Source organism: Rousettus aegyptiacus, unplaced genomic scaffold, assembly GCF_014176215.1.
Source record: "Rousettus aegyptiacus isolate mRouAeg1 unplaced genomic scaffold, mRouAeg1.p scaffold_m13_p_1, whole genome shotgun sequence".
Lineage (NCBI taxonomy): Eukaryota > Metazoa > Chordata > Mammalia > Chiroptera > Pteropodidae > Rousettus > Rousettus aegyptiacus.
The window spans coordinates 92,606,969-92,631,980 of record NW_023416284.1 but is presented as its reverse complement, the minus strand read 5'-3'; the positions used below and the strand labels follow the sequence as shown (position 1 = coordinate 92,631,980).

The 25,012-nt window shown below is 40.3% G+C and overlaps 1 protein-coding gene across 2 annotated transcripts in view; it reads left to right on the top strand.

The window, feature by feature from the left end:
• ILRUN (inflammation and lipid regulator with UBA-like and NBR1-like domains) overlaps positions 1-25,012 on the top strand; it is an 87,593-nt gene that overhangs the window by 53,191 nt on the left and 9,390 nt on the right. For both annotated transcript variants that reach the window (XM_016146944.2, XM_016146945.2), the window contains exon 4: positions 10,784-11,112. In XM_016146944.2, the coding sequence (XP_016002430.1) occupies positions 10,784-11,112 (329 nt within the window). The remainder of the gene's footprint in view (positions 1-10,783; positions 11,113-25,012) is intronic.

Here is a 25,012-nt window from a genome sequence, read left to right as displayed (position 1 = left end):
AAAGAACAAGGGCAGCAGATAGAAAACAGTAACAATATGATAGATATTAATCCAGCTGTATCAACAATCACTTTTAAACATCAATGGTCTATGTACACCAGTTAAAAGAAAGAGATTTTGTCAGAGTTGATCACAAAACAAAGCCAAAACTGTATGTTGTTTACAAGAAACTTACTTTGATTAAAAATTCCATCCCTTCATTTTTAGTGTATATGTATCCACTGTCATTGACTAAAACATCTTTAGGTGGCACGTGACTGTATTAGAAAAGAAGAAAGACCTAAAATCCATAATCTAAGCTTCCACCTTAGAAAAGTAGAAAAACAAAAGCAAATTAAATCCAAAGTAAACAGAAAAAAAAATTCGAGCAGAAATCAGTGAAATTGCAAATAAAAATCAATAAAGAAAATCAACAAAACCAAAAGCTGATTCTTCAAAAAGATAAGTTAAATCAACAAGCCTTTAGCTAGGCTGAAAAAAAAGAGAGAAAACACAAATTACTAATAACCAGAAATAAAAGAGGGCACATTGCTACGGTTCCTATGGACATTAAAAGGATAATAAAGGAATATTACAGGCTCACAAATTTGATAACCTAGATGTAATGGACCAATTTCTTGAAAGATAACAGTCTGCCAAAGCGTAATGCAAGAAGAAATAGATAATGTGAATAGGACTGTATCTATTAAAGAAATTGAACCAGCAACTACGAACTTTATAAAACAGAAAGCACCAGGCTTAGATGAGCTCACAGATGAATTCTACCAGACATTTAAGGGAGAAATTATACCACTTTTCTAGAATCTCTTCCAGAAGATAGAAGCAGAAGAAATACTTCCTGCCTCATTCTATGAGGCCAGCATTATCCTAATACCAAAACCAGAAATAGACATTATAAGAAAAGAAAACCTTAGACCATTATGTCTCGTGAACATAGATGCAAAAATTTTCAACAGAATATAAACCATGACCAAGTGGAATTTATCCCAGGTATGTAAGGCTCCTTCAACATTCAAAGATCAGTGAATGTAATCAATCACATTAACAGGCTAAGAAGAATAAAATCACATGTTCCTATCAGTATCTGTGGAAAAATCATTTCTCAAAGTCCCAATACCCATTCATGATGAAACTCTCAGCAAACTAGGAACAGAAGGGAACTTCTTCTACTTGATAAAGAACATTTACAAAAAACTTTCAGCTAACATCATACTTAAAGGTAAGAAATTAGAAGTTTCCTGTTAAGGTCAAGGAAAGGCCACTGATTTTTAGCATCATACTGGAAATATTAGCTAATGCAATAAGACAAAGGAAATCAAAGATATACAGATTGGGAAGTAAGAAATAAAACTTTTTTTTTTTTTTTTTGGCAGATGACATGATTTTCTATGTAGAAAATCTGAAAGAATTGGAATTAATAAGCAGTTATAACAAGGTTGCGGGATATATGGTTGATATACAAAAGTTAATCATTTTCTTAAATACCAGCAATCAACAATTTAATTTGAAGTTAAAAACATATTACCATATATTGTAGCATCCTCCAGAAATGATGTATATATATAAGTATAAATCTATGAACAAGATCTATATGGGGGGTGGGGAGGAAACCATGAAAGAAACCAAAGAAGAACCAAGTAGGTGAAGAGATATTCTATATTCGTGGGTAGGAAGACTGAATATTGTCAGAATTTAGTTCTTCCAAGCTTGACCTATGATTCAGCACAACCCCAATTAAAATTCTAGCAAGTTATTGCATGAGTATCAACAAACTGATTCTAAATTTTATATGGAGAGGCACAAGACCCAGAATAGCGAACTCAGTTTTGGAGAATAACAAAGTTAGAGAACTGACACTCCCCAACTTCAAGACTTACTATAAAGCTTCAGTAATCAAGACAGTGTGGTATTGGTAAAAGAATAAATAGATCAGTGTAACAGAATAGACAGCCCAGAAATAGACTAACAAAAATGCAGTCAACTGATCTTTGACAAAGGAGTAATGACAATACACTGGAGAAAAGGTAGTCTTTTCAACAAATAGTAACTAAACATCTACATGCAAAAAAAATGAATCTACACACAGACCTCACCCTCTTTACAGAAATTCTTCACTCAAAATGGATCATAAACCTAAATGTAAACTACAAAACTCCGGAACTCCTAGAATATAACATAGAAATCTAGATGACAGTGGGTACAACAATGACTTTTAAATGCAACACCAAGGGTACATTCTATGAAAGAAAAAATTGATAAGCCAGACTTCATTAAAATTAGAAACTCATGATCTCCAAAAGACATTTTCAAGAGAATGAGAAGACAGCCACAAACTGGCAGAAGAAAATTACCAAAAAAAAAAAAAAAAAAAAAAAAAATCTGATAAAGGACTATTACCCAAACATATAAAAAGTTCTTAAAACTCAGTAATAAGAAAACAAACAACCCAATTAAAAAATGGGGAAAAGAGTTGGACAGATATCTCACGAAAGAAGATACCCAGAGATAGCAAATAAGCATATGAAAAGATGCTCAACATCATCTGTCATTAGAGAATTGCAGATTAAATTAAAACAAATTACCAGTACCCACATATTAGAATGGCCAAAATCTGGAGCACTGACACTTACCAAATGCTGGTGAGGATTGGAGCAACAAAAGAGTGAGGAACTCTTTCTTGCTGGTAGGAATGCAAAATGGTACAGTCACAATGGAAGACAGTTTGGCAGTTTCTTTAAAAACTAAAATAACTCAACCATGTTTATAGTAGTTTTATTCATAATTTCCAAAACTTGGAAGCACCCAAGGCATCCATCAGTAGGTGAATGGATTAACCAGCTCTGCTACATCCAGACAATGGAGTACTATCTAGCACTTATAAGAAATGAGCTTTTCAATCCAGGAAAAGACATGGAAGAACGTTAAATGTTTATTACTAAATGAAAGAAGCCAGTCTGAAAATGCTACATACTGTATGATTCCAACTATATGGTGTGGGATGATGATAGTGAAGGTCGTGCATGTGTGGAGGCAAAGGGTATATGTATCTTCTCAGTTTGCTGTGAACCTATAACTGCTCTAAAAGTAGTCTTAATAAGGAAATATTAAAAACGCTTCTCTTCAAAAAGAAAAATAAAAAACATTAGGAAATAATCATTTTCTAGCTTAAATGGTTTTAGGAGGGCTTTCCTACATATGCAACATTTTAACTAAATAGACTCAGTTAGGTGACAGGGAGAAGGTTCAACATTTTTAGAGTGCAAATAAGCATAAACTCTGGCTGAGCGTGACTAGTGCAGTTTGATATGAATTGAGGGTTCTGTGTGTGAGAGTGGGAGATAGATGGGAAGTGATAATACTCTGAGGGATAATTACACCCACAGGTCATCTGGAAGAGAGATGAGTAGCAGACTGTCATGTATCATGACCCAGACAAAGAGGCCCAAGAGGGCGTCTATATGCTCTACACCTCAGATGTGAGCGGTTGGTGAAGCTGACTCTCTCTTGCAGGATTGAGGAGCCCAGATGGCCATGAGTGAGCCCTAAGGACCTCTGTGTATGGATGTTGCTAGACCTACTTTAGTCTAAGGATGAATAATCATTCATTTTCCCAAAACTCTGTGCCCAGATTCAAGCCAGGAAAATATTTTGGCCTGGTAAGGACATGCAGTGGAAATGAAGAGGAATAGGTGCTTGGGGAAATTATGTAAGACCAAAGAAATGAAGAAAAAGGGAAAAATGAGAGTGGGGCTGGGGTGAGGGGGGGAGAATGAAGAAACATTAAGTTCTGCTTTACCCCTGTCTTTGACTCTAACTTGTCAGTGAATGTGATGTCTGTAATGTAGTTCCCCTTCGAGAGAATATTTAGGAGGTGAAGGTTACTGTTTTCTTTGTTTTGCTAGTTCTTGCATTTGTCCAGCATTGGTCCAGCTAGGATGATGACGATGACAGGGAGCAGTTCCCTGAAGCCTGAAACAAAGCCCATACTTTTAGTAGCAGGGGAAAGGGAGAGCAGAGTTAATGTACTTTTGCATGATCAGGAATCTCTAGGTTGAAAAAGTTTTCACCAAGGATAACTAATTACCATCAGTAATACTGTTTTACATTTTTTTGTCCATAATTATGTCAAAGTTAGGGTTTGAGTTTCTAAAAAAAGACAAACGAGGATTTTGTTTTGTTATACTTTTAAGTATTCAGAAAATACATAGTAATAACTGTAGAAAGGTATTAAGAGTCCTCAGTTAAAACCTCACCTTAGAAGCATGTGCGCTAAAAGCAATGGCCTTTTTTTTTTTTTTTTTTTAATGAAGATATGAAGATATTTAAGGTTGAATTAAGTAAATTGGTTGCTAGTCTAAAATTTGACTTTCTGGTTAAACGGAATATTTACTTAAAAGTATTTCTTCTGCTCGTATGTTATATTTTTAAATACCCTTTGATGAAAATACTACAGATAACAAGAAGCACCAGTGAATCCCAATCAGACTGATTGAGAAATTGAGCAGTAGTGAAAAAATAAGAGTACCAGCCATTTTCTACCTATTTGCATATAAAATGGACAGTAATTAAATTTTAAGCCATTTTATCCAATGCCCTATTTAAGTGCTTTTCAATGTTAATGCCAAAATGATTGTTAAAATGTCAGGTTTAATCTGTGTATTTTATGCCAGTTGCATGTGTTTGGCTTTTAATGTGTTGTAGCTATAATTTTAATTTCTTGGATTATTCTTAAACATAATTGTACTTTGACATTTAAATTAGTAATTTAAGTCACTTAAATGGACTTTCATTCTATGTTAATTTTCTGCAAGTGTGCTGTCACCCACTCATTAAATTATTAAGAAGTTTAAATTATTAAAGTGTTAATATTTCCATCTTTTCTACCAAGAATAATATCTATTGCTTGATGGATGGAACTCTTGCCACGGTTGGGGATGGAGTGCTGCATGGTGTACAAACAGATAAGCACTAGATCAGGATTAAAAAGATCTGACTTCTGGTTTTGATTCTACCACATAATATATTACTGATTAACCTTGAGCAACTAACTTAAAGTTACCAGGCCTCAGGTTTGTTTGTTTTTAGTTGTGAAATACACATAACAAAATTTACCATTTTAGCCATTTTGAAGTATACAGTTCAGTGGCATTAAGTGCATTCATACTGTTTTGCAACATCTATTTTTAGAACTCTTTTCATCTTGCAAAACTGAAACTCTGTACCTGTTAAAAAATAACTCCTCATTTCCCTCTCCCTCCAGCTCTTGACAACCACCATTCTACTTTCTGTCTCTATGAATTTGACAACTCCAGGTATCTCATATAAGTGGTATCATTCAGTATTTGTCCTTTTGTGACTGACTTATTTCACTTAGCATATGTCTTGAAGGTTCATCCAGTTTAGCATGTGTCAAAATTTCCTTCCTTTTGTAAGGCTGAATTATTCCTCTGTGTGTGCATGTGTGTGTGTGTGTGTGTGTGTGTGTGTGTACGTGTACACAAATGTCTGTTCAAGACTGTACTTTTTGGCATACATCTAGAAGTGGAATAGCTAGACAATATGATAGTGTATTTTTAATTTTTTGAGGAACCACATTACTGTTTTCCATAGCTGTACCATTTTACCCTTGCACCAGTAGTGCAGAAGAGTTCTAATTTTTCACATCCCACCAAGACTTATTTTCTGGTTTTTGATAGTAGACATCCTAATGAGTGTGAGGTGCTATCTCATTATGATTTTGATTTGCATTTTCCCTAATGATGAGTGATGTTGAGCATTTTTTCATGTGCTCGTTGACCATGCATTTTGTTTAAGTCTCCTGCCCATTATTTTAGTCAGTTTATTTGTTTTATTTTGTAAGTGTTCTTTATATATTCTGATTGTTAGCTCCTTATCAGAGATATGATTTACAGATATTTTATCTATTCCATGGTTTACCTTTTCACTCTATTGATCATGTCATTTGATGTACAAAAATTTTAATTTTAATATAGTTCAATTTATCTTTATTCTTTGGTTACCTTTGCTTTTGGTGTCATATCCAGGAAATCACTTCCAAATCCAATGTGACGAAGCTTTCCTTCTGTGTTTTCTTTAGATTTTTATAGTTTTAGCTCTTAATATTTAGATCTTTGATCCATTGTTAATTTTTGTATATGGTGTAGGGTAAGGGTCCATCTTCATTGTTTTGCATGTGGATATCCAATTTTCCCAATACCATTTGTTGAAAAAGACTCTCCTTCCCCTTTGAATGGTCTTGGCACTCTTGTCAAAAATCATTTGACCATGAATAAAGAATTTATTTCTGAGCTCTTCATTCCATGATCTATATGTCTGTCTCTCTGTCAGTGCCACACTATTTTGATTACTGTAGTTTTGTAATGATTATTGAAATCAGAAAATGTGAAACCTCCAACTTCGCTATTTTTCAAAATTATTTGGCTTTTAGTGATGCTAAGATTAATCAAAGAGTTCAAATGATGACAGCCTGATCTCCCCATTGCAATAAAAGGGAGGAGGGAAGAGGCTTTTGTAAGGTTTGGGTTTCTGCTGAACGATTTTGAAGAGGAGCTCAGGGATGTGGGGATCAATTTTGGATTGGCTACTGTTGCTGAGGCAGGATTGAAAGGGAGGATTAATTCAGGTTTGATTGCTGTACTGAGGCAAGGGCAGTTTAGCATTTGGGTATCCTCGGTAATAGATGACTGTAACAAAGCGGGGCTGGGGGGCATCATAGTAAGGGAGCAGTAGCCATTCAGAGATAATCAGTGGTTACAGCCTTTTATAGCTGCTGAAGGACCTTAGGAGAAAGTGTTTCCTGTTAACTTTGCGCCTGCCTTTATCTGTATCTGTCCTCCCAGCCTAGTTAAGAGCAGGGTTATTTTGTTTTTTCATTCTGAGCTGATCTTCATCTTTGTCTCAGACATGTTTTTACTTTTAAGTTCCATAGCAGAGATTTTACTGGATTTGGAAAGTAGGGATTATTGTTTCTTAAAACTTTAATTAAATAAATAGGTGATTAAATGATTGCCGTACAAGCCCCCCACCCCCCATTTAGGTAAGAGCTCATGATTATTAAAATAGGGTGTGCTTTTTAAAAATTGTGAAGTAGAAGGAGTTTCTCGTTGCCATTTCAACGAGCCCCTCTCTCTCTTGTGGGCACTGGAGACCCTTCACTGTCTCATCTCACCTAGTCTGAGGTGGCTTAATATGTTCCTTTGAGGGGCACTTGCATTTTAAAAGGAAATTCCTGAGAATAATACTGAAACCAAGGAACAAGTTTCTAATGCACTTTTGTGGCAGGACAGGATGGGGAGTGAGAATGGGAAGGGAAGCAGTGTTTGAATAAAAAGCAGCTCTTCAGTCACTCCACTGTAAATGGGACCTAAGCCCCAGAAATCAGGAGTTGTCTTCTGAGGAGCTGATGAACTTGGTGGTACCTGCCTTGACCTTATTCTCCCTTAGATGCTGAACTAGATGATGTGTGGATAGATGTAATAAAAGTATCTGAATGCCTCGGCATGTGTCACTGGAGCAAGGCTACTGTGTTGAGTGAATAATGTGGAAATGAAGACTGGAAGTTGAGATTGGGCAGATTAGTGCAAGGACAGTTGGAAGTGCCTTCTTCTTATAGTAGTACACACACCATTACCTTGGTAGTTCCAAGAGACAGACTCAAAGATGTCCAGGGCTGCTCATAATGCTGACCCTCAAGGTGAGTTGGGGGATTTATAGAATTAAGCCCTACCTCTTGGAAGGGAAAGTATCTATCTATATTATTTGGAATTTTTCTGTAAGGAAATTTATTTTTCTTCCCTATTTAGTCATTTATTTATATAACTGTAGATTGATGTATATTTATTTTATACTTTGAGTTACAAGCCAATACTTTATTTATTTTACCACATTGTTCTACCTTTATACTTTATATTAAAATATTTATCATATGTAAAAGAGTTGAGTTGAATGAAATAATATTTGTAGTACCTTCCAGCTCCAAAGTTCTGGCTCAGGAGCTTTTAAAAATTAATCTTAACGCAAGACATTCTAAAATCATTTTCTCCATTTTTCTCCCTGATCGTGTAGTCTTGGCACTTGGTTTTACTTTCTTGATTACTTTTCTAGGATACCCTTTTGGCTCATTTATTTGTTACTGGCACCAAAGAACATATGTCTAGTTAAAAAGCTACTTGGCCTGGGAAATAGAACTGACTTAACTATAGCTTTAGTCCTCTAGATAGACTTCCCAAGTTGCTCTTGAGAGGAACAAGTGAGTCTGAAACACTATAGTAAGAGCTGGGAGTTCTTGGTCATCATAGATTGGCTTCTAACTTGAAGTATGATCATGAGCCCATCACTTCTATCTAGGAAGTGAAGCAGTTCCATTAGAAGATCCATCCCTAAGATTCCTTACATCTGTGATTTTATCATCAGAGATAATAAACTATCTATCTGTCTAGCAGTTCTTTCTCAGTAATCAAGGCATTCTGGCAAGAATTGAAAATAGTCAAGCTTACTGGACACATCTTTACTATCCTTTTTATTTACTTGATTAAACACACACAATGCGTAAGATGAATACATTCTGAAATGTGATATCTAGAGGTAGTACCTAGATTTGTACCATGTTGAAGGCGTATTTTGCTTTTCATAATGACTCATCATGGTAATAACTGTGGAGGATCAGAATAAATGTTATTGATATTTATAAAGTCAGTGGCTTCTTAAATGACATTTCTTTTACAGCTACTATGTAGGATCTGTGAACAGTATAGAAAAGTAGCCAAGGCGAATAGAGTGTGGTGGCTTAAGTATGATAAAGCCCAGTGAGTTACATTAAAGAAGCTTTAAGTTCTCAAAGCCATGGGAGAAATGTCATTTGTCTCACATACTGATAACAGCATTCAGAAGATTGTCCTTTCTCCTAAGCATTTTGTTTCCTGAACTAAAAGAACAAAACATATTACCTGTAGCAGAATATGCTAAATATATCATGTATTTACAAAAGGATTTTGGAAAACACATAGATAGAAGACAACATATATGAATTAATGTACTATAAAACAGGTCATATTCATTTGGGAAAAATAAACAGTAGAGTGAAGAAATGTTGCTTTGGTTAGAAGGCTAAGATAGAGGAGCATGGAATGAATCTCCCTGAGGCTGCCTGCCATTGAATTGTTCTTTAAGGCCTACGTCATATTGGTTTATGAGATTTACTTAGAGCATTGAATGAGAGTCCTCTGACCCACTATACCTGGCACTGTCCCAGATTGCCAAGTGAAGTGGCACACTGCATATCCTGGTTTACAATGTTAAATCAACAGGTTGAACTTTTATGGTGTCTAGTTTACATGAGGATTTATATTTATTTTAATGATAAATGTGTTCGGAATGGATGCCCTTTCCTGTCCAGGCATGCTAGTAGTGCTAATGGCTTTAGCTTCCTTTTAAGGTGAAGAGTTGTTGATTCTAGAAGTGAACAGCAGATGTCACTGCATCTCTGCCTACTGGGGTTCTAGCCCGTAGCTGCTTGGATGCAGCCCAGTTTTTAATACAGCTCCCAAACCACTAACCTCAAACTCTGAGTATTTTTGGCTATCCGGCACCCTAAGATCTCCTTCCTCAGATACAGAATCCAAATTGATAATTAAGAATAATCACAGCCCAAGAGGGTTTTCCTCAATTTCCTTCACTATCCTCTTTAGTTATATGTTATCTGTATTTCCATGTAACTAACTGATGAAGTTTATTTGCCTTTTTCTATCAACCTTACAACAGCTATTTAGGAACCTGAACAATTTTTTATATTTGTCTCCAGCAAGTTTTATACTTAAAAGCTTCTTGGCCTTTTCTGTAGCTTGCTTTTTGAAAACCTTCCAGCAGGAAAGTAGATGCTACTGTTCTCTGAATTGAGGTGCTGAACATCAAAGGAAACTGCTACTTTCTTTATTCTTCACTTTGAACCCTTAGCTTTGGTAGTTAAGGAAATAAAAAACTGAATTATGGCCAAAGTTCTGTGGTACATCTTTTGAAACAAATCTCTTATGTTTTCAGTGTAAATAGTAGGGTTTCCTTTTCTGACAGGCAAAGTTGATGTTAAATTGGATTATTTTAGAAAGTCTGAGACATACTAAACTTTTTATATCTCTTCATCACATAGGTCGTGGAGATAGCCAGGGTGATATCTGTCCTAATATGTCAGGATTAGTGCCAGTTTATACCTGTGTCCTGGTGTAATCATTAATAGCTCCTTCTTTTAGTCTCAGTCGACCTAGTTTGGATGATATGTGGTCACTCTGAACTGCCCAAGGTGGGGCGGGTGGTGGTGGTAAGTAGCAATTTTAGTAATTATAAGCAGTTTTTGACTCAAGAATTATGCCATCCCTGAGTTTTCTGAGTTAAAACACATGTAAAATAAAACAAAAACCGCAAAGAACTTGTAATTCTGGGAAAATAGCTTTTAGGTTTCTATCTATTGATCATTGTTCTCTGGAATAATGATTTCCAGATATGGCTGTACACCAGGATCAACTAGTAACTTTTTACAAATAGTTTCATGGGTCTTAGCACAGACCTCTACTGAATTTGTACCAGAGTTTGAACTTGACATTTACGAAAACTGTAATGTAAATGTACAGGACTACTCTGTCAGGAAGCTTCTAAACTAGCATATAGAAGAACATTTCTTTCTATGGTTTAGGTGGCGGTTGGGGTTCTTGGTGGTGGCTGCTTTGGGCCTTGAGGATGCCTGGCATTGACATGAGTTACCTTTTTGTTTCAGATGTCATCTGGGTGATTCTCAGTGTGGAGGTGGGTGGACTTTTAGGAGTAACGCAGCAGCTGTCATCTTTTGAAACGGAGTTCAACACACAGCCACATCGCAAGGTAGAAGGAAACTTCAACCCGTTTGCCTCTCCCCAAAAGAACCGACAATCAGATGAAAACAACTTAAAAGACCCTGGGGGTTCCGAGTTCGACTCGATCAGCAAAAACACATGGGCTCCTGCTCCTGACCAAACCGAGCAAGATGAGAATAGACTCTCACAGAACTCTGTAAATCTGTCCCCCAGCAGTCACGCAAACAACTTATCAGTAGTGACTTACAGTAAGGTAGGTGCCCTTGGAGAAGAGGAGAAGGGGTAGGTGGTGGGCCTTGGGATCTGTGATACCCCTTCATGGCAAACCTTGAATCCTAGAATGTTCTTTAAGACTGCTTAGCTCTCCTGACAACAGCAACAACACAAAACCTACCCCTTCTCCCCTCCCCCCTCCCCATCTTCATGTCCTGTGGATATTACTTCATCCACATTTATAATTTACTACTGTCTCTCTGCTCTGGTTTGGGTGTTGAAAGAACAAAGTCCTTTACCTTTAGCATTTAAAAAAAAAGAAAGTCAAAATATCACCAGCCATGCTTCCATTATAAACGTATACCATGCTTAGAGTAACATCAGCACACCTTTGGAATTGGTTCCTGCTTTATTCATTCATTCATTCATTTATTCATTCATTTATGTTTTGGGTGGGGTTTTTGTTTTGTTTTGTTTTTCCCTGAGGAAAAAGACGAGCTGAACTATTTATCCTAAATATTGTTGTTGGGCTTTCACTTTATTTACCTTGTTTACATGTCATCTCATTGACACCTTTTCTATCTATATGGCCTGTCTACCTCCACATCTACAACCTATAGTGGCCCAAGTGATATTTTGACTTTTCACACGTGGAGAATGAAAGAATTGCTTGATTTTAAATATTCTGATTGTTCTGAGACACATTACTAGGTGTTTGATTTCTTGATATGTTTTTCTTTAAACACTGTTTTCCACACACTGCTGAGGTGATGAGGGTTCCTGGGTGTTGGTTTTGGTTGGTTGAATAAAGCCCTGATGCTGAGAGCTCACTGCTTTAGGTGGTTCATGTGGTAGGGGCCTGTGAGCTTTCCTGTGCATTCTTTTCTGGTTAAATAATGCTGCTTGTTAAGCCCAGCATGCTACCTATATATAATCATATAACTGCTAAATCTGTCCTGGTTTTGGGTTGGGATTCACCCTCAAATTTTTAAAAATAAATTCTATGTTTATTTGAGGGACAAGTTGCTCTGTTGTAAGAATGGTATTTTTCTGACCAATGCTTTGTATATGGTCTAGATCAAGAGGCAAATTAAGAAATCTGATGATGTGAATCCTCTTTCTCCACATGGTCTAGTAAGAGGGATTTCATTCACTAGTAGTGTAGCAAAAGATTGATTTTTTGATCGATTAGGTAGTTGTTATAAAGCAGGGGTCCCCAACCTTTTCGGCACCAGGACCGGTGCTCCTATGAGAATCTTAATGCCTGATGATCGGAGGTGGAGCTGAGGCAGTGATGCTAGGTGATGCTAGCACTGGGGAGCCTGTTGCTCATCTCCTGTACGACCCAGTTCCTAGCAGGCTGCAAACTGGTACTGGTCTGTGGCCTGAGGGTTGGGGACCCCTGTTATAAAGGATTCAGTGGAGTCATGTTAGTTCCACAGGATATAAGAGAAATAAATTGGTAAGGCACTACATTGTCTTTATTTGAGGAAAGACTTCACATCTAATATTTAATCAAAGATTTTTCTCTAAACTATTGCTCCAGATTTTTCTTTCTTAAATTTAACCCTTCAGAGGATGATTATTCTGGTGGTACAGGCTCTAGAATGCTTTGTTAGAACAGGAACTTAAGGCAGTTGAGTTTAATAAGAAGATGAGAGTGGAAGGAGGCAAAACCAGTTGCTCCAGTGCTTTCTATCGTAACAGCCCCTTTATCCAACTGTGAAGTGCCTGGCTCAGCCATTACTGTATGCTTAGGAGAGGGCTGGCATTCTGGTCAGGGCATTATGCTCATCTTCCTGAAGTGTGAACCTATTAGTTGTTTTCTGCTTCTTTGGGATTTTAGGGACTGATGCCTTTTAAACAACTCTTTTTACACTGGTCCTGGGTGGGTTTAAGGGCATGCACTGTCAGAATGGATTACCTACCAGGCTTAATTGAGGACTCAACATATTGCTTTTTTGGAAGGGCTGGGCTCTGGTGAGGCTATTGAGATATTTTTCGAAGTTGATGAACTCATGATTGGTTGGTTGGTTGGTTTTCATGAACTCTATAGGATCATTTAGAAGTAGCACTTACAAGAACCACAGAGAAAGATTCTCATCAGAGTTGATATCCAAGGAGATTGTTGTCTATAACACATTGAAAATGTGGCACTTAGATCCCAAAGAGAAATTGGAGCCTCCTTTTTTCCTTACTTTAAGCACAATCTTAATTCAGAAAGCACTTATGTGAGCATCCAGCAAGTTTGCTGAAAAGCATTTCTGGCTAAATTGGAGTCAGCCCCACCTCTTAGGGCTCCTTGGGAATGGGGTAGGGTGTAAACAGTTATTGGTAAGTATTTATTAACATTTGTGCACTGTTCAGCACAGTGTACATTGTTTAGTAGGAGACTTGAAAAATAAAAGAAGTTACCCCTGCCACCTTGCAGCTTTTATAGTACAGTAGGGGAGATGAACCTGGATATAATTCAGTCAAGACGAAGTATGAATTTGGTCAGTAGAGAACAATACAGTCAAAATGTACAATTTGTGTATATGGCTAGGGGTTAGAATTAGAGAAGGTAGAGATGGAGTTGATGGGCTTTTCAAAGAACGGACAGATTTGGAAAGACGGGAAGGACAATGATATGAAGAACAGTTTTAGTGCTGAGGGCAGAATGAGTAAGGAACATGTGATCAGGTGATGTGGGTACACTATGTTCCTTTGAGGAGCAGTAAATGAAATAAAGGCTTTGGAAAGAATTGGGACTATACTTAAATGGATATCTTAAAGCAGGGATACTTCTAAACATTGGTGTTTGGTTTGAGAATATAAATTTATTTATTTTTAAAGACGGTCCTACTCGAGGTTCTGAAAGTGATGAGATCGGGTATATACCAGAATTATTTTTTAACTGCTCCTATATGCCAGGTGTGCTGCCAAGTACTTTACATGTATCATCTCATTTTTTGATAAAAAAAAAACAGAAGCTCCTAGGGGCTAAGTAACTTGCCCATTAGTGAGAGGTAGAGCTGGGATTCAAATCCAGGTGCCTCGTTTACTAAAATGTATTTCTTAGTAGGTGATCCTGGAGTTTTCTGAGATCCTCTTATTGAGCTGGAGGCTGTGTTGAGTGAAAGCATTAACTAATTTGAGACCAGTATCATCAAGGCATGAGAGAAGCAGAGTTGAAAGATAAGATAAGCAGCTCATTATAAACTGAGGATTGCCATTGGCAGCTTCTTTTTGAAGAATTTCCCTGTTTGTTGAGTCTTAAGAATGACTTTTCTTTCTGGTTGATAAAAATAAAAACTTTTTATAACACTCAGGGTCCACAGACCACGTGGTGTTTATAATAAACCCTTTTATTAATGAATGAGTAGAAAGAATGAAAGAAACCCTTGAGGCTCTAGAGTTGGGGCAGTGTTTTCAGTTCACCCCAGGCATCATTTTTATTGGATGAGTAGGAAGAGTCCTGAGGCCTTAGTATCAGGAATCACTGAGTTGGAAATAAATTCGATTTACTCTAAAGAAATTTCTTCCCTGTCTTCTGTTAACCTGGGAAATAATAAGATGCTATTGCGAGCCCATGGCCACAATATTAGTAGACAGATACAGTTTCCTGATGCTTCCATAGTTACAGTTTAACTTGCTAAGGTTGGTAGGATGAAATGAGAAGATTGCTTCATGCACCCGCTCTATGAGGACTGGGTGGATATGTCAACATAATTGCACTTCTGTCAGTGCCAGGACTAGACACCCCTGGAGCTTTTCCTCAGCTACTCTTGAATAACCATTAGCTTTCTGAGTTCAGAGCTTTGTGCTTGAGGGGAAGCTCTGGGTGGGAATGCCTGCCTTAGTGCCATCCCACAACACCAAGGGCCTGAGTGCGACCTGTCAGAGGGAGTCAGAAAAGTAAGTATATGCTGACCTGCTTCAAAGATTCATAAATCTGATTCCTTGCTTTTGTTAGAAATTGGCTGGCCTCATTATCAGCTCAATTGTGGCTGATCTGTACCAGGGGGAACAGTCAGATCAAATACAGCTGGTGAAGGTTAGGCACTGTTTTAAGGAGCCCTTTTTTAATGTCATTAGCTCAAGAATCTCAGGGGATAGTCACAGAGGATAGGTGCGCACTCTGTTGACTCAAGGCTAGTCTTGCCATGAATTCTAGTTCTCTGACTCATCTCTGAAGGCCAGGATAGATTCTATTTGGCCAGTGTGAAAGTAGTGAAAAACAACTTGTAGAAGTGTTGAAGGAGAAAATAGATACTTCTTTTTCTTACTTGCCAGTAATTTTTTTAAATCTCTAAATGTTTACTAAGAAGGCCTTACAGAGAGATAAGACATCAACCAAATGGTCTGTTCAGGATAGCTGTGAATAAGAATGTGGTTGGCAAAAACCAAGCGGCTGTTCTTCGGGACAACCAAATGCTTCACTTCCTTATTTTTAACAAGACTAATAGTTTACACTGGGGGAGCTGAAAAGAATCCCAAGTTCATTTATTTTGTTACTTGGACTATGGCTTTTATTTTGTGTTCATTCTTACTTTTAAAATGTTTGGAGCTAGTATATGTTATATATTCCTCCTTTAAACTGGATTTCAGTCTGAGCCACTGTTATTACTTCAGACAAGTGCTGGTTCAGAAGGAGAAACTTGCTATTATCTTTGTGGAAAGGTTCATCAGCACCTGCCACTACCAGATGCCATCTGCCCTGCCTGCCCACACCCACCTGCTTCTCTCTCCCACCATCCCTCTCCCTCTCCTCTCCCTCTCCTCTCCCCTCACCCTTCTCCCTCTCTCCCCCTCTTTCTCCCTCCCCACTCTCTCCATCCCTCCCTCCCCGCCTCATCCGTCTGTGTCTGTCTGTGTGTGTCTGTCTGTCTGTCTGTCTCTCTCTCTCTCTCTCTCTCTCTCTCTCTCTCTCTCTCTTTCTTTCTCTCTCTCTCGTTACTAGAGGGGGGAGGTTTGGAAAAGGGAAATCTTTTGCTGTATAGGCCTGAGGATGTAATGGCTTATGGATCGTACCCAATCATTTCGACATAATAATAGGGGATGGGTTTAGGGTGACTTCCTCTTTTACCTAGTTCAGAGGACACTGAACTTGACCAGAAGGCAGGTGGTTGGTGTCTTTAGCTGGGCTAATGGTTATGTGAGGCAACAGAGGGAAGTGTAACCTTCCCACCACTGTGAAAATTGCCTCTTTGTTCTTAGACACAGACCCTTTCCATGAAAAGTTTAAAGATGGCTGAAAGAGAAGCTGGAAGGAAAACTTGTGTCATTTGATATTTTATCCAGCTTGTGTTCTCTTCTAACAAGGGGACAGGTAGCAAAAGCATACTGTTCCCAGTCAGAGGCCAAAAAAGTACAATAATCAGAGCTGTAAAACTATCGTTTATTGAAACTTACTATGTGCCAAGCACTGTGCCGAGGACTCGATAAGTTTAATTTTTATTGTTAAAGTTATTAATGTACATAACTTAAGGAGCCAAGTACTTCTACAAAGCTTATTACAAAAAAATATCAGTCACCTCCCTGCCTCCCAACCCTCACTATTTTTTCCCCAGAGGCAGCAGGCTCAGGCTCAGTGTTTGACATACATTACTTCATTTAGTCCATACAACAGTACTATGACACAGGTACTTTTATTATCCCTACTTTATAGTTGCGGAGACTTGAGGTACATAGATTTCATGACTTGCCCAAAGTCTTGTAGCTGGAAAGTGGTAAAACTGGGGTATGAACAAATGCAGTTGTTTTTAACTCCTCAACAGAGTACTCCATTGTTTCCCAATTACAAATAGTGTTCAAGTACACATTTTTATCAACTGAGCTAACAGCTGTGGGCTAGGGAAAACATGATTTCTATAGTATACTGCTACATGTCAAGTGAGCAGCAAGCCAATTACCAAATATTATGTGACTTCTCTACTGAACTCCCTCTCCCCATCAGCTACTATGGAAGCTACAGAAATCAACCTTTAGCTCTAGCTTCCAGGAAGGGGAAAGATTCCCTGGAACCTCCATAATCACTTGGGTTTAAATTTTTGTTGAGGTTGAAATTTCCTTTAACTCACTCTTGCGACAGTAATACCTATACCTCTTGAAGTCACAAAACTTGTCTGTGTCCCTTGGTTGTTGCCAAAAGATAGTCTCTGGGGTTTTATTTTCCTGGACCAAATTTAAAACATACTAGTTAGAACTATAGAACATACTTAGGGGCTTAACTCCCTTTAAAGCTGGATCTTGTTTCTTGTCCCGCCCGCGGGACCGGTTATTTGGTGGGAGAACCGAGGAGAACCCAACCTAAAGAGGGGTGACACGGACGAGAGAAAAGAGTGGAGGCAAGACAGTATTCTGATCAAGCCTCCAATTTTATTTTGCAAAGCAGCTATATTTATACAGCAAGAACAAAGGGGGGCAGGCAAAAGGGACTTGTCACAATATAATTGATCTTCAGCTGGTGCTGTGGGGAAGGGGCAGTGGAAGGAAAGAAGATGAAAGGGGGTACTGGTCATGTGCTGATAAGCAAAGATAAAAGAAGCTCTCAGAGTTATCAAACAGGATGTCTGTGGTCGGCCAGTCTCTGGAATGTTGCTGTTTGTCTTCTTTATCTTCTGTTCTTGTGAGGCCCAAGCCCAGCACGTTTTATCCTTAACCCTTAAGGGCCCGTTTAGGTTGTGGCGCCCCTAACATCTCCTCCCTTTCTGTTTTTAGAAAGGCGGGCCTTAACCGAGTGGGGGAACATTGACCTGGTTCCTCCCGTGGGCTATATACGCCCATCTATTGTTGGCTCTTGGGATCTTTTGGGGAGGAGAGGCAGAGCCGGTTTTAGATTGTGATTTGGATACCAACCTCTATGCAAACCAGGTATGTTCTCAGGGAAGGACAGAGGGGACCCTCTAGTGGGTCTTCCCTTGCAGTAGCTTTGCATCTGCACCCATCTCGATGCCCATACCTTCCCTTGGTCTATCAAAGGTGAAGGTAGACATTTCTCTGTCCCTTATGTCGTCCCCGTAGGGAGAGGGGTATTTACCACCAACCAAACCTGCTGTACCAAGGTCGAGGTCCCTCTTGGGCCAAGGTGGAGAAATTTAGGGCTGCGCCGACTTCTTCCGAGGGCTCTGTCATTGAGATTTGTTGGTAGTATACCGTGGGCCCTTTTGACAGTGCCGAGTCAACCTGTCTTTTGATTAGATCTGTTATTCTCCTGAACGCCCAGGGGCCAAAAGTGAGTAATAAGAGCAAGCCTATGAAAGGTCCTAACAGACTAGGGAGCAGTGTTGAAAAGAGTGGGGAGGTAAGTGTCTGGGAGTCCCCAGTCTGGGGATGCTCCCGCAGCTAGGCGACAAAGGTCTGGGGTGAGTGAATTCCAAGGTGTGGTGGCCGCCAAAGAGGACGTAGAAAGGGCAACATCGCCCGCCTCGTTAATGATTTGCCATGTGTAATTAAATATTTGATGAGTATGGACGGAGGCAAAAAGTCCGCAAAGCAGGAGTAGGTACGTTATTATATGCAGGTGCAAAGAGTACACGCTCCTAAGAAGAAAAGTGTAAAGAACAGCAATCCTAATCTGTGGGTAAGGGGAATATTAGAGTCAGTGCAGAGGAGGACGAGAAACAGGAGGAAGAGCAAAATTCCCGTGAGGAGGAGAGGGGCTGGAGACTATCCTCTGCAATGCTTCTCCGGAGGACGAGGCGGTTATCTGTAAGAGAACAGAGGGGAAGCGAGGTCTCAGGGCTGTGGATCCCTGGACGGATTATAGAGTTTTAGTAGCCGGTCAGGTAACCACCGGGCGTTTTGAGCCTGATTATCATAGATGCAAGCGTGTCCCTTTCCCCAGATAAGGACAGGGTCAGGGCCCTGCCATTTATTGGTGAGGGGATCTTTCCAAAGTGCTTGTGTATAATCAGAAGCGGTGGCCGGGTGCCAGAGACGATCACCAGCTGTTTTGCCGCAGGCGTCTAAGGTTAGGAAGTTGAGGACAAATAGGGCATGATTTATTAGGGTTTTAGGGCTGGCTCTTGTGTTATAAAGGGCAGTATTTCCGGACTGTATTTTAAAGAGCATATTTTTTAGCGTTTGATGAGCTCTCTCAACAATGCCCTGTCCTTGGGGGTTATAGGGAATACCCGTGATGTATTTTATTCCGAGCTGCGCGCAGAATTGTCGGAAGGAGGCGCTAGTGTAGCCTGGCCCATTATCAGTTTTAAAAACTTTTGGCTGGGGGATGACGGCCAAAAGAGCTATGACATGTTGAATAACATGTTTGGTGGCCTGGTCTACTATATTATTTCCCTCTGCGAGAGAGGCCCAGGTAAGCCTGAATGAGCGCGAATGTGTCCAATAAAAAACGGAGCATTGCGATTAATGATTAGTTTTTGTAATTTGGAAAACAAGGGGGAAGCATTTGTGGAGGGACGTATGTAGGGGACTGTTTCAAGTAGGGGTACAGAGACAGCTACATAGGCGCTGTCAGTATAAAGATTGAAAGGAACCTCGCTTAGGAGTTCAAAGACTGTAATTATAGCTGTTAGTTCAACAAGCTGTGCAGATTGAAAGGCTGTCTGTATACGGGTAACCTGTCCATTAATACTAAAGGCTGCTATGCCTGAAGAGGAGCCGTCAGAAAACACTAGCGTGGCTCCCGCAATGGGAGTGGCTTTGGTTCTCCGGGGAAAAACAATGGGGGTTTTCTGTAAGAACTGAATTAATCTGTCAGCAGGATAATGATTATCAGTTGTTCCTTGGAAGGAAGTGCAACTAATCGCCCAGTCATCATCGTTTTGAATTAGCCATTGTACCTGAGCTGTATTATACGGGAGGGTTATAGTGTCAGGGTCCTTTCCAAAGAGTTTTAAGGCTGACTCCCGCCGCGAGATTAACAGCCTGAGATACCTTGGAGGCAAGGGGGTCTATGGCCAGATGCATGGCTTGGGACATTTTAGAGGTGAAGGGATCAACATCACGGCACATGCGCAACATTTCATCAAGGGTTTTATCTCGCGTTTTTCCGCGCAGCACCGCGCGGCAGGGGGCATTGGCATTTTCGTAGGCCAATTGTTTAACGAGCCTGTCATTAGAGGCTTCGCCCCCGAGGGTTCTTTCCGCCGCCTCTAGGAGCCTACTGACAAATTCACTATAATCCTCTTGAGGGCCCTGTGTAATTTTGGTCAGGGGAGTAGTAGCAGCCCCTGAAATGGGGAGTGCCCTCCAGGCTCCGAGTGCGGCGCTAGTGGTCTGGGCAAGGAGTGCAGATGGAAACCTTCTTTGTTTAGCCTCCGCGGAGGTGGCAGGGACCGCATCGGGCCCCTCCCTGTGGAGCTTATCGTTTAAGTCACGACCTACTTTCTGCCATTTTTTAGGGTGAATATCAGGTCCATTAACAATGAACTAAGGGCAAACCTTGTCTATAAAAAGAAAAAACTTAATAAGATCCTTTTTCTTAACTCTAACTCCTCTTTCCCTAAGAGATTCTTTTAGGTCTCGAATAAAGACCGCTTCTTTAGAGAGCTTGGGGCCCATTTTTCAGGGCGGGGGCCTTTCGGGGCCATTTACTATGAACCAGGGACAGACTTCATCAATGAAGAGAAAAAATTTGACTAAATCCTTCTTTTTTACTCGGATTCCTCGTTCCTTGAATGAGCGTTTTAAGTCTTTTATGAATAATGCTTCTCTGGACAAGGTTTGTCCCATCTTTTCGTTTTATTTATCTAAAAAGAAAGAGGGATAGGAACTGAGGAAGTGAACATAGGTATCAAGGCAAAAAGGAGGAGAAGGGAACTTAACTTCTCTCCCGCGTGGGCAGCCGGTTAGTACAATCCGCTAACACGGACCCCCTGGGGTGCGATGCCTACGGACGTCCCGCCGGCTGTGCCTTTGGGCATAGACAAGGCTCTTTTACAGAGGCGGCAGAGGAGGGATTATACCAGAGGTCTCGACGTGGGCAGTCGGTTGGTACAATCCGCCAACACGGCTCTCAAGAGGCGAATCGCAGACCTACAGCTCTCTCCAGGGCGGAGGGAGAGGTCTACGACCGGGATGCCCTCTGAGTGGACGACTTCTGCCTTAAAGTCGACTGACACACTGTATTTTCCCAACTCAGAAAAAGCAGCCTCTAACCTCAGGGGTGGACGGCTTGTGCCGAGAAGCGGGCTAGAGAGAAAAGTCCCAAATCCTTTGAAAAAAAAGGAAAAGACAAGAGGACCAAGCCTTTGAAAAAAAGGAAAAGACAAGAGGACCAAGAGAAGACAGAGGGAGTTTATGCTCAACTCTTTTCTCCGTTTAAAATTTGTTACTTTCTCCGTTTAAAATTTGTTACTTATGACCCTAGCAGTCCGTGCCGAAACTAAACTAAGGCGGATGAACACTCACCGAAGACGGCGATCTCCGGTGAGCCGAAGACGAGGACCTTCCATGAGCGGTGAAAGGCAGTCTTCCCTGAAAACTTCTTCTCTGAAAAACTTCTCCTTAATGAGCTGCAGCCTCTGTTATTTCGTAGTCCGCCTGGGTAAGGGTTCTGCACTCGGGCCCCACGTTGGGCGCCACCTGCCCCGCCCGCGGGACCGGTTATTTGGTGGGAGAACCGAGGAGAACCCAACCTAAAGAGGGGTGACACGGACGAGAGAAAAGAGTGGAGGCAAGACAGTATTCTGATCAAGCCTCCAATTTTATTTTGCAAAGCAGCTATATTTATACAGCAAGAACAAAGGGGGGCAGGCAAAAGGGACTTGTCACAATATAATTGATCTTCAGCTGGTGCTGTGGGGAAGGGGCAGTGGAAGGAAAGAAGATGAAAGGGGGTACTGGTCATGTGCTGATAAGCAAAGATAAAAGAAGCTCTCAGAGTTATCAAACAGGATGTCTGTGGTCGGCCAGTCTCTGGAATGTTGCTGTTTGTCTTCTTTATCTTCTGTTCTTGTGAGGCCCAAGCCCAGCACGTTTTATCCTTAACCCTTAAGGGCCCGTTTAGGTTGTGGCGCCCCTAACAGTTTCTGCAATGGCTGTCTGGAGAAGATATATTTTAGATGGTGGGGCAACTGGTACAAGCCCTAAAGTGGAAGTTTACCCTATTTGTTCAAGAACAGAGTGAGTAAGAGGGGAGGATAATAAAAGGAAATGAAATCAGAGGCAAAAGCCAGATCATGGGATGCTTTGTGGGCCTTTGTAAAGCTTTGGGCTTTCCCCATGAGGAATAGAGGGACCATTAAAGGGTTTTGAGGAGAGTGGTAGGCGGTCTGAGTGTTCTAAAAGTATCACTAGGGCTATTGTGTGGCGAATACAAGACAAGAATAGAAGCAGAGGACCAATAGGGAAGTTAGTACAATTATCCAGACGAGAGAGGGTGATTTGGACCAGAGGTGGCAGTGGAGGTAGGAGAAGTGGTCTTAGTCTGGATCTGGTGTATAGGTAGAGTTAATAGGATTTGCCTATAGGTTCAAAGAGGAGTGTGTAAGAAAAAATAAAGGATGACACCAAGGTTTTGGGCCTGAGCAACTAAAAGGATAAAATTGCCATCAGTGGAGAAGGAGAAGGCTGAGTAGAAGTGAGGAGAGATCAGGAGTTCCATTTGGGGCATATTGGAGATTCTGTAAACATCCAAATGGAGGTGTCAATATATCTGTTATATATCTCTAAATTGGATATAGAATTTAGAGGAGAGGTCTGGGTGGAGATCTAAATTTGGGAGTCATGTTGTATGAATAGTATCTAATGCTCTGACACTGGCTCAATCCACTAAGTGATGAGGGTAGAGCAGTTTCTCAGCCAGCAGACATTTGAGGCCAGATATCATCTTTGTGGGTGGGGGTATCTAATGCATTGTAAGATAATTTAGCAACATCTCTGGCCTTTACCCACTAGGTGCCAGTAGAACCTCCCCAACCCCTAGTACAACAACCGAAAATGTCTCCAGACATTGCCGAATGTCCCCTCAGTGGGGGTTGGGAGGATGAGGGGTTACAGGGAGAGAGGGGGAGGGGAGAAATCACTCTACCAGCAAACCACTGGTATAGATAGAGAAGAGGTCCAAAGACTGAGCTTAATACTATGTCTAACATGTAAACAAACCACTTCATGTTATCCAGAGCACCTTTACTGCATTTATTTTTAATTCACAACACTCTTGTACGTTCTGTAGTTATACTTTCCATTTGGCAAAATAATCAGGAAGTTGTGACTTACTCATATTCACATAGCAAATTGAGGGTGAGCCATGGGCTAGAACCCAGGGACCCAGTTTGGGTCTACTGTTCTTCTACAGTGTAATGAGGTTTGCTGGCAAAAGCAAAGTTTGTTGGTGGTTCTCTTAAGGTAGTTTATACACTTAGTGTCAAGTTATAGAGATTTCCTTGTTCATCTTCAGGAGCTACAAAAGACTTTGTGGCCAAGGAAGAAGTAGTGCAGAGCAACCGAGGAACCTGTGTGCTGTATTCCTTTCTCCTATGTTTGCTGGCAGATTAGTACATTCTGTAGCAGAAGGGGGTTGCGGGAAAGCTCTGGTGTAATGATATTAAGATGAGTCTTTTTTGAAAACCCATAGGAGCCAGTAAAGTCCTCCCAGCCTTGCTGGTGTTTGTGTTGGCATGGGTCATGTGTCCATTTAAAAAATAAATTAAACAAACACTGTGAGCATTAGAAAATGTCTTTTGTTGTTTTTTTAACATTACTATCTGACTCAATAAAAAGTATCTCCAGGAACTCTCCCTTTTGTACTTCAACAGATTCAAAGCTGTTCAGCTCCGTTTTATTTCTTTTGGGGGCTCAGAGCATTATTTTAGACTGATCTGATGTGGATCAGTCTAATGGAGCTAGTAGTCCCAAGATTCCCAGAATATTTTATTTTGGTTGTAAGGGTGCATTCTCATCCCTATACTCTGAATTTAGCATTTTAATTTCTGCTGAAAGGTCTCAAAGTAGGACTAGTGAATTTACAGGTTCAAGCAGATGAGTATAATTTAAAAAGTTTGAGAATTTGTCTCCTGGTATAAAGGCTCAAGTTTCAAATGATTTGTTCTTAGCTCAGTCTGCTGTCACTGTATTCTGACAGGACCAGATGCAGAATGGAAGGTGGTGGTGTACTTCATGGGGAGAAAGTGGGCTTCTTTAGAGCTCAACTGAAAGTGAGACCCTTTCCAAAGCTGTGGACATTCATCTGCAAAAGGAGGGTCTTGGGATTTTTGCTGTGATTTCACTGCCCAAGGGTCAGTTCAAACTGCTTTACACAGAGATATCTTTGATATTATTTAGTCAGCTAGTGAGGCCTCCTCAGTGCTCATCCTGTACTAATCCTTTTCTTCAAAGAATTTACTGTCTGACTATATACATGTGACTAGCTCATAAGAGTAAGAGTAAAGATGGAGTATATTGAGTTCCAGTTGACTTTTAAGTGCTCATAGAAGTTTGGAGGAAGGAGAAAGCAATGAGGTATGGAGTTGCTGTAAAAATACTACCATGGTGGATGATAGATTCAAACTTAATTGGAGGGAAGAGGAAGCACATGCAGGAAGAAAGGCCCAGAGGCAACCACAGGTAAGGTGTGTTCATGGGACACTGGCCAGCCTGACTGTGGTGAGATGTGCCTAAAGAGGGTGGGGTGAATTTTGGAAGGAAGACCTTTGAAAGCCAAGCAAAGGAGAGTTCACTTTTAATGTAAAAGGAAACAGAGTGCCAACAATGCTTTTGAGCAGGGGAGTGGCAAGATGAAATCAAATAAGTCTGAATGGGACCAAGGATAGATAATTTATTCTCTTCCCTCAATCAGCCAGCCATTTGTGGAGGCTGGGGGGTGGCAGTGGGGGGAGTGATGTGGTGATTTAATTGTAAAAGAGATGGGGGAAGAGGATTGAATGTAAGGAAAGGATAATGGAAAGAAGTCTACAGGAGCCCGAATGGAAATTCTGAGAGAAATTGGGACCAGCAGCCTCACCCTGTGCCTCAGCAGGACTCTCACAGTG